General features: G+C 34.3%; 1 protein-coding gene across 1 annotated transcript; it reads right to left on the reverse strand.

The window, feature by feature from the left end:
* Window positions 1–86: 86 nt before the first annotated feature.
* Window positions 87–2,941, reverse strand: LOC136231909 (synaptonemal complex protein 1-like). Its single transcript, XM_066020931.1, has 7 exons — window positions 2,395–2,941; window positions 2,082–2,152; window positions 1,509–1,669; window positions 1,173–1,280; window positions 1,001–1,081; window positions 656–875; window positions 87–353 (listed from the first exon to the last, which is right to left on the reverse strand). Exons 3-6 carry the CDS (start codon window positions 1,515–1,517, stop codon window positions 711–713), a joined length of 363 nt encoding a protein of 120 aa, XP_065877003.1. The 5' UTR covers window positions 1,518–1,669; window positions 2,082–2,152; window positions 2,395–2,941; the 3' UTR covers window positions 87–353; window positions 656–710.
* Between the last annotated feature and the right edge of the window lie 7,514 nt (window positions 2,942–10,455).

Genomic DNA, 10,455 nt, shown 5'->3' on the forward strand with positions numbered 1-10,455 from the left:
CATTATTTACAATTAGAAGTTCATCAATAGAAGTTAATCAAAGAATAACTAATAAAAATACAATTACTTAATATTATAAACAATAATTGAAAATTTCAAATATTTCTTCATAAAATCAAGTTGATTTTCTTACAAACATGTCCAAAACAAAAGATACAATATTAACATTAACATAATCCAATAATCCAAGGAACTCTAAAAAGTTAAAATCTTGTCCTAAATTTAAAAGTTCAATCTTGCCCTAAACTTGCCAACACCGTCCAGATGCTTATTCTCCAAGCAGTTGACATGAGCTTTTCCATGAATATAGATCAAAACTGCAAACGGTGAAGCATCAACTTTAACTAATGCACCTGCAAACATCATTTACTTTATTCTCAGTAAACAGTGAATGAATCCAGAAAAAGTTGAACACAAATTATAACAGAACAAAATTATAGCAAAACTGCAATCACACAACAAAATTCATAAACAGACTGTGCTTGAGAATTAATTCTCTTAACTTGGCTCAATCAGGTTCAAGTCTAATGTCAATATCATGCAGGCTGAAGTGGGATTAGGCAAATATATGATACCATATTAAATTTGGATCTAAAACCACTTTTAAGAAAAGAATTCCACACTTATAACACATTGCAGATGTTAGGATAATTACCTTAAAGTAGGAGTGGAATCAATCATGTACTTTCCCTTAACAGCATATTCCAAATCTAACTCATAAATTTGTTTAGGATCAATAAGAACTTCGAGCCTCCACTTTCTGAAAGCAGCCACAATTCCTTAACACTGTTAGTCAAAAGGGATTGATGAGAAAGTACAATTTTAGGAGTTCTTCTAGCCTTTGACGTGTTCATCTTCTTATGTTTACTTGGGTCCTGATATAACAGACAAGGAAATCCATAACATGGAGCTGTTAAAATGAAAGGCTTTGGATACTAGAAATCAGCCCATTTCCATCAGGCTAATTCTGTATGCAGGGTAAGGATCCTAGAATCCATACCTCAAACATGATTCTTGTCTTTCTTCGTTTTGTGATTGTCCTTCCGTCATTAGTTTCAACTTCATATTCACGGTGAGTTACCTGGCATAGGGAGTTCAGAGTAAGATATGACTAAAAATAGCAAATAGTTTGCATTAAATATGAAGAAAATATAATTAGACAATGTAATTACCTTCTTGTGATGCTTAGAAATACTCATCACACTTCCTGTGTTAGCAGTATCTACTCGCTTCAGTATTTTTGACACTGGTGTTTGTGTTTGCCTTGGGAAAGGTAAATCCTATAAAAAGAAACAAAACGGTACAATTGGTAAACTGTGCAAGGGTTCCAATTATTACGGATTGAGGCAAAATTGACTTATTTATTCTGCAACCTTTTCTCTGCTCTCCATTCTTACAATAAGATTGAGAGAGGATCTTGCACAAAAACTAACCCAACTATTTTTCTGGTCAATAAACAGAGGCATATGTTATTAAGCAAAAAATTTGAAAAGCAATAAAATCCTTACCCTGAACATAAATTCTAGTCAGTTCCATGTTGCGCTGAGGGAAGTCGTATCAACAACATTTTCAAACATTGCTGTGTAGAGAAATTGATGTCTTTTGACCACCAAATACTTCTCCACCAAAAACGTAAATAATTGTATCACATGAGTATCCATATACCAACCTGCAAAATATCACATGAAGTATCAAATCTCAGTTTATTATTTTTTTAAAGGTATCACTAGTTTGAAATTTCTAAAGCTAAACTAGTTCCCTAAAGTTTTTGAAGAACAACAGGGAGAGCATTCAATCTTATGATATTTGCCTTGTTTAAAGGAAAAGTAAAGCTAAACAACTAATTTTGGGCCATTGTAAGAGAGCAAGTTGGTAACTGAAACCTCCCCCCCCTTCAACCTCAAGTAAATCAACACCATTAACCTAATAACCATAAAGAAACTCATTCTAAAGTATTATAGACAAATATCCTAGAATTTACAAGAATAAGAGTAGCTCACATACAAAAGAAAATGCAAATGTGAATATATAGATAATGAACAGAAGCAGACATTACAAAATCAATTGAGATATTTGCTTACTTCAATTAAGTGTGTGAAACCTGAATCTTAATTGGTGTTCTGGTCTTCCTTTCCTTAGACAGGTCATCACACTGCATATCAAGAAAATTACTCCATGTAAGAATGCTATCAAAAATTTCAAAGCATGCCTTTTCATATAATGCTTACACAGATAAGTAAACAACATAAGATATCATAGTTGTAGTGCTCAAAATGATCATTAACTAAACAATATACTCAAATTTGAAACCCAAAAAATAATTAAAAAATCGCAACTTGTATCGGCGAGATGATACTGAATAATAAAAGAGAAAATTATCCAGCAAGGACGAACCTGAAGCTTGGTGATTCTCTTAGATTTGTGAGGAAAGAGAGGAGGCAGAGGATTCCATTGCCTACGAAGGGAGGGAGAAGACCTGCCGTCTGGAAGAGGCGTGAACAACATCAAATCTAGGGTTAAGAAGAACCCTGTTTGCTTGAGAAGAGGGAAAGACGGGGATGAAGAGAGACTGAAGGCGGCAGCGGTCTGCATCTTCAAGATCCAAACACAGATATTACTTTGCTGTTTGAGAGAGAGAGATATTGGAGTTGAAGGTAGCAACGGTCTGCATCTTCAAGATCCAAACACAAATTGAAGTTCTAGAGCCTACATGAAGATAATTCAAAGACCATATCGCATCAACATCGCGGCCATTTTCACATTTTTTCTTCACTCTCCATGAACGGCAAGGCAGAGAGCGGCCAGAGTTGAGAGAACGGTAAGATAGAGAGACGTCTGAGTTGAAAAATGAGAAGGACGAAGGAGAGTTGAGAGAAGAGGGTCGAATTGAATCCGGGAGAACAATCTGGTACGGGTTAGGGTTAGGTTAGGGTTAGGCTTGGTGGATGACTTTAAGTGGGCTAGTTTGACAGCCAACTTGAAAATAATATTGATAAAAAAGTCCAATAGCTATTTGTAGGTACATTTAAATAAAGTGTCTCTAAAGTAGTGTTGGTAAACACCTCTTTTTTGTAGTGATTGCAATTTCCCACATCTACAGAGAAGGAAATCAGGCAGCAGACGCCTTAGCCCGATATGGTGTTACGGCGTCATCTCTCATTTGGTGGCCTACGACACCTTCTTTTTGCAACCTATTTATTTTTTACGATCTTTGTAACGTTGCTTATTTACGTTCCTTTTAAACTTTTCTCCCTCTGTGTTCTTTTAATTTTATTAATATATTCGGGTTTGTCAAAGTGTTCCTGGGGGTGCCAACCTAGTTGGGATGTCTAGGCGCCTTGACCTCGTCCCAGCCTTTCAATAAAAATCTAATTTAATAGTGTTACTATCTAATGCATTTCTACATCTCAAACTTGTTCAAGAAAAAATTCTAACAAAACGAACAATTAACTTTAAAGTTTTTTTAAAGTGGTATGATTAATCCTTAAGGGGTGTTGGTTCGCACAGGGTAACAATGAAAAAGGAATGGAATGATCCTGAATTTCCTTATCTATTTGTTTCAATTCCACAAATAGAATGGTATATCTCTGATTTCTTCTGTGGTTGTTTAGTTTAAATGAGGTAATAAACCAAAATTGTATTTTTAACAACAATTTCTATACATACATGTGTCTGTATTAATAAAATGTAAGAATTAAAACCAATTAATTTAACCATTCAAATCAAAAGATGATGAAACAGAGAAAACTGGAATAAAAGTAATCAAAGAAAATGCATAAACATTCTATTTTAAAAAGAAAATAATTATTTTAAAATAATTAAAAATAAATACTAAAACGGAATAATATGATAACAGAAAAAATTTGGTCAAAATTATTTTCAGGGTAAAAAGTAAAAATAAATAAGTACATGGATCAAAAATGAAATTAGTCCAAGGATAAAAAAAATATAAATAAATAAGTACAAGGATCAAAACCAAAATAAAAAAAGTAAAATTTAGTCAAAAATATTTTTTGAGGAAAAAAATTAAAAATATATAAGTAATTAATAAAAGTGAAATTAAGAATAAATAAATAAAAATAAATAAATAAATGGACCATAAAAATTAAAAAGTAAAATAGAAAGTAAAGTAGAATTTTATAAGGAGATAGAAGTTCAAGTTAGTAACAAATGAGAGAGGGAATACAAAAAAACCTTATGGAGGTTGGGGAATGAGATTGGAGGAGTTGGAGGTAAATTCAAAACTAAAAAATGCAAAAGGAAATAATCGAATTAATAAAACAAACGCCAAAAATGCCTCCCTCTCCCTTGCCCTTTCCTGAAACTCCCAAAACAACGTCTCCTAAATATGTATAGGGGTTATTGGATATTTTAAACAAGTCTAGGACGCCAATAAATTAATTTAAGCAAGTGTACACCAATAGACCACTTTAAAAAGTTTAAACAATTAACCAATCTTTTCGAAATTGAGGAGGCAATCAATTATTAAGGCTAATTTGAATGGAATGTGCATGTAATAGGGTGCTTAAAAAAATGTTTTCCTTGTTATGAAGGTGAATTGTAACGCGGTTACTGAAGTTTAAAGTCTATTTCATAAGCATAGTTCAGTTGGTACACATCTAAATTCAAAGGTGAGAGATTATGGGTTTGATTTCATAAAAAAAAAGGAAAATTTACAAAATTGGATCAAATGGAAAACCCGTTTACATATTTAACTCATTTACTCAACCTACTACATATCTAGACTATATTTGTATGACTTTCCCAAAATACCCTTACCTTTTCATCTTCCTCTTCCCCTTTCTAGTTACGCGAACGGTTGCTCTTCCCAAAATGATTTCCAGACCTTTGATCTTCATCTCTTCCTATAAATTTCGCGAAATCTGCACCATTTCTCCACATCACCATGTATTTCTCTTCTTCCTCTCTTCATCTCTTGATTCTTCATCTTCCTAATCCTAGAAAACGAAGCCATGGTTCTTCATCTTCCTGTTCCTACTCGTTTCTCGGTTTTTTTCTTCTTGTGCCCATTGAAGAAATGGTGATTCTACGTTATTTTCATCGTTTTTCCTAGTTTATCATATTGTTTTTGTCGAAAAATGTAAGTATATACTGTTTTCTCTACGTTTTTTTCCAGAAATTCACTTAGCGTATGCCGTTTTCGCTAATGTCTACAAGGAGAAAGAGCCTAAAAGGTGTCGATTTAACTTTGCGAAACGATGATTACGCGAAGTCTGCGAGGGTAAAGTTCATGACTTTTTCCTCGCAAACTTTGCATAATCATCATTTCGCGAAGGTAAATCATCCTCTTCCTTGCACATTTCTATTCGCATACTTCGCGAATCCTTATTTCGCGAAGCCAAATCTTTCTTTTTCTGCCTAACACAATTAAATTTTTCTGAAGGTGGTTGAATACATAACATCCCGCAAGAAGGCGGTGTCCTCGGATGCAGATGGGATGACTTTCCTTCTGATACAGGGAGAAATTTTCATCAAGATTGGTCACATTCACTTTTGTTAGGAGTTTATTGTGGCAATCTTGTTGTATACCATGGGAGACATCCATCCCAAAAGGTTTGGACTTCAATTTCGCATCCCAAAAGGTATGGACTTCCAATGCAAAGAGAAATTTCCATCTAGATTCATCACGTTCACTTTGAAATGATTTGTTAGGAGTTTATTGTGGCAATCTTGTTGTAAATTTTGATAATGTTATGGTTTTAGTGGTGTTATTGTGGCAATCTTGTTGTAAATTTTGATAATGTTATGCTTTTAATGTTGGAATCCTTTGTTGTTGTATCTTTTTGTTGTTATATACCACTTCACAAATTTTGTTAAAAATACGTCCAGATTTCGCATATGCTAATTAAAATTATCAACTAAACTAAACATTAGTTTCGCAAACTTCGCGAAATCGTCGATTCGCGAAGTCAGGCGGAAGGGAGACAACCGCACCATAAAATTACAAACATATTGGGGGTATTTTGGGAAAGTGACACAAACATAGTCTAGATATGTAGTATGTTGAGTAAATGGGTTAAATATATAAATGGGTCTCCCATTTAATCTAATTTTGTAATTTTTCCTAAAAAAATAAAAAAAAATCTATTTTATAAAAGTTCGCGAAACTTCATTATCTTTAAATATAATCATTGCATTTTTCTTTTTATTTTAATAAAGTTATTCTAACCAATTCATATATAGAATAAGTCTTTCTTTTTCACTTAATTTCAATTCACTAATTTATCATTATAATAAATAATGATAAAATATTTATATATAAAATTATCATTATTTATTATAATAATTATTATTTATATATAAAAAAATAATTATTATTATTTATATATAAAATTTATCTTTATTTATTATTATTATTTGAACCATTATTATTATAAGCTTATTTATTTTAATTATTTCTATTTTTAAAGTTTAATATTATTAGGAAAAATTATAAAATTGGGTCAAATGGAAGGTTCATTTACATATTTAGACCACTTACCTAACCTACTACATATTTAGACTATATTATTGTTACTTTCCCAAAATACCCTTCATATATAATACTTAGAAATTTCTTACTCTTTCATCTTTCTCCCTTTCGTCTGACTTCGCAAATTGCGAAATTTGCTAATTCTGCGAAGATAACATTGATTAAGAACATGAAATTTACTTCGCAAAATGACTTTTAGTTCACATATTTCGTAATATGCGAAGTAAAAGTCATGTTCTTAAGCAATATTATCTCCGCATCACAAATTACAAAATATGCGAAGTGGTATATAACATTCAAATCATAACAACAAGATTGCAACAATTATTCTAACATTAAAATCATAACATAATCAAAATTTACAACAAGATTGCAACAATAATTCAAACCCTAACCCATAAATCCCAAAAGCAGAAGGAACTAGAAGCAAGAAAAATCGGGGTGCATGCTTTACAGAAGCAAGAAAAAACGGAAAAATATATAGCCTTTTGGGATGATAATGGTGATTTTTCTTTTCTTTCCTTGCATCCCATAACACCACATCCCCTACATCCAAGAACACCACCTCCCCTACATCCTAGCACACCGCCTACTGTGATTGATGCTTTTGTATTCAGGCTAAATGGGTACTTGAATTTGATGTTTTGTATTCAACCACCTTCACAAAAATTAAGTCGTGTTAGCAAGCTTAGGAATGTTTTTCCGCCTTTTACCATTGAAATCGACAATAACCATATGATAAACGCAGAAAAACACTCAAAATAACGATGGTTTCGATTCGCACAAGAAGAAAGAAACTAAGAGACGAAAAGAAACAGGAAGATGAAGAACTGTGACTTAATTTTCTAGAAATAGGAAGATGAAAAATCAAGATAAAGAGATGAAGAAGATGTTGAAACATCTTTCCACGAGATTTTGATTTGACAAAATAATCCATGATTAAGAGACAATTAAATTTAAGTGCTTTGATTTAATTGTACTAATGTGTTTGTTCAATGTTGAGTATAAATATAAATACAAATAGAAATAAAAAGTAAGACAGGACGAAGTCAGCATAAGATCACAGCACAAGCTGAGTAGAGTGGAACTCAACGTAAGAGAAGTTAAGTCATCTTCAGAACAGAAGCTTAAAGATCAATTCAATCAATGAAGATGAGTGGAACGGAACTTGGTATCAAAAGAAGAAAAGACTTCTTAAGAACTATGTCTTGCAGAATGAAGCTGGCCATGGAAGCTGAGTAAAAGAGAACTCAGTATCTGAATTGTCAACAATCAAAAGACAACGAATAACAAAGTCATGCCGAGTGATCTTCAGGACAGCACCAATGATCCGTTAGCTAAAAGACAAGTCCGACAACTGTCTAAACCAATAATAGGAACCTCGGAATTACACATAGAAATGATTTCGAGACGCATGGGTCAAACGTCCGTTAGCTAGAAGACGAAACATGTACAAGAAGACAAAACTGCAAGAAAAAGACAAGCTTGGCACCTGAGGAAATCAGACGACAGGATTGGCCTGCAAGCCTGAAGCTGACCAGAGCCTTGTCTCCCAAAAAGAGTCGTTTTGGATTCAACGGACAAATCAAATTCAAATGATTTGATCCTCAGACTGCGACTATAAAGGGACAAGCATACCTCTTGGATCATGGCCGAATCACAGAAAATACAAGTGAGAAAAATACAAGCAAAAAGCACATCAGAACAAAAAGAGATCTTACACCAACTTTCTATCCTTGTGTAAAAGCTAGAGTGATTTTTGTAATCATCTAAAGTGTTCTTTGTCTGAAAAAGAACAAGTCTGTATCAATTGTATTATTGAGAGAATTGTGTTGAGTGTTTGGTTGTAAATACTCAGTGGTAGAGAAACCTAAATGTTCGGTTATAGCACTTAGTAGGAGTTGAGTAGACGAATAGAGGAAGGTACTCTTGCATATTCAACTGCCTTGTAAACGGTTTGCGCTCTACCTTTAAAGAGCTCAGTATTGGATTTCAAAAGCCCGGAGTGACTCTGGGGACTGGACGTAGGCGGAGAGACCGAACCAGGATAAGTCGTGCTGAATAATCTCTAACTCTCTCAATATATATATCCGTATGTGTTGCTTGTTATATTTACTCAGCATATAAATTGTCTAAATTGATATTGAGTAAATAAGAGTGCTGAGTTGGAAGCTGACCACAAAAGTGGCAATTCCCAACTCATATGTAAAATAGTTCTAGTCAATATCTGACTAAAGCTATCTTACGTTACAATCGGTCGTGCTGACCAAAGCTGAGTTGACAAACTTAAGAAAATATATTAAGTCAGCTTAATTAAAAACGAAAAAGTTATATTAGTTCCTAACCCTCCCCCCCCCTTTGGAACTAATCACACGGGACCAACAAGTGGTATCAGAGCTAAATAGCTCACTATTCAAAGATTTAACAATGTTGAGCTGATCCTGATAAATGGCTGAGAACAGCACTCGTTTCCTTCCCGGGAACCAAACAACACAGATACTCCCAGAGGGATTATCAATTAGTCGGCCTCCCCTATTCTTTGGATCAAATTATAAATTTTGGAAGAATAGGATGAAGAACTTTATTCAAGCCACAAACATGAGTGCATGGCTTGCAATAGTTCAAGGCCCATATGTGCCATATAAAACTATTGACAATGAGAAAGTTGTTAAGAGTGAAACTGAGTGGTCAGAAGATGACCTTAAAAAATTACAAAACAATGCTTCGGCTATCAATATGCTTCACTGTGCGTTAGATGCTGCAGAATATAATAAGATTTCAGGTTGCGAGTCAGCACAGGAGATTTGGAAAAAGCTTGAAGTAACCTACGAAGGTACAAGCAAGGTCAAGAAGTCAAAGGTGAACCAACATATGAGATTATACGAGCTGTTCGAGATAAACGACGATGAGGACATATCCGAAATGAACGCTAGATTCACCAATATCATAAATGAGCTAAAGAGGCTCGGTAAGAACTTCATTGAAGAAGAGCAGGTGAAGAAAATCCTGAGAAGCTTATCAAAGAGTTGGCAAGCTAAGAAAACTGTCGTGGAGGAAGCTCAAGACTTGACCACATATAAATATGACGAGCTGATCGGATCTCTGCTGACTCATGAGATCTCTATGAAAAACTTTGAAGCAAAAGAAAAGTCAGAAGACAAGAAACAAAAATCACTTGTCATGAAAGCTGACTCAACTGAAGCTGACTCATCAGATGATGAGGAAATGGCCATGTTCACAAGAAAGATGAAGAAGCTGTTCAAAAAGAATGAAAGGAACAGCAAGAGGCCATTCAAAAGAGGTGATAGGTACAAGGCTGAGTCCAGTGACAAATACAAAAAGGACAGCTCCAAGCCTGTCACGTGCTTTGAGTGCCATCAAACTGGGCACATTAAGTCAAGCTGCCCTAATCTAAAAAAAGACAAGAAGGGAAGCAAAAAGGCTATGGTGGCCACATGGAGTGACAGTGACGACTCAACATCATCTGAAGCTGATTCCACCGAGTCATCAAACATATGCTTCATGGCCGATGACGCCACTGACCACACTCGATCTGAGTAAGCTGACCTCTCTGAAGAATCTGAATAGGAGGAATACTCAAATGAGGTAACATTTATACACTTGCTTAGAAATGAAATGATTAACGCCCTAAGTGACTTATATACACTGACTAAAAAGTGTAATAAGAAAATAAAAGCACTCAGCAGGCAGTGTGACGAGATTGAAGAGGTCAAACTTAGTGACCTTCGATATCTTCTCCAAGACGACTCAGATTTGCATAGTAACATGGAAATTATGCACAAGTTTGTCTCGAAAGGCCAATCAGATTCAAAGAAACTGAGAAAGGATGTCACAAATCTTCAGAGCCAAACTAAAGGCTCAAACAAAAACAAATCCCATGTTGAGTACCCAGGTACTAGTCAGCATAGACAGTTCACTCAATGTGACTGTTGTGGAAAAAG

The sequence above is a fragment of the Euphorbia lathyris genome, chromosome 6, assembly GCF_963576675.1.
Source record: "Euphorbia lathyris chromosome 6, ddEupLath1.1, whole genome shotgun sequence".
NCBI classification, from domain to species: Eukaryota; Viridiplantae; Streptophyta; class Magnoliopsida; order Malpighiales; family Euphorbiaceae; genus Euphorbia; species Euphorbia lathyris.

Coding starts and splice junctions, on each gene's coding strand:
- LOC136231909 (XM_066020931.1), bottom strand. Junction 1,082..1,172: donor TTTCTAAGCATCACAAGAAG/GTAATTACATTG, acceptor TCCCTATGCCAG/GTAACTCACCGTGAATATGA. Junction 876..1,000: donor AGACAAGAATCATGTTTGAG/GTATGGATTCTA, acceptor CTGTTATATCAG/GACCCAAGTAAACATAAGAA.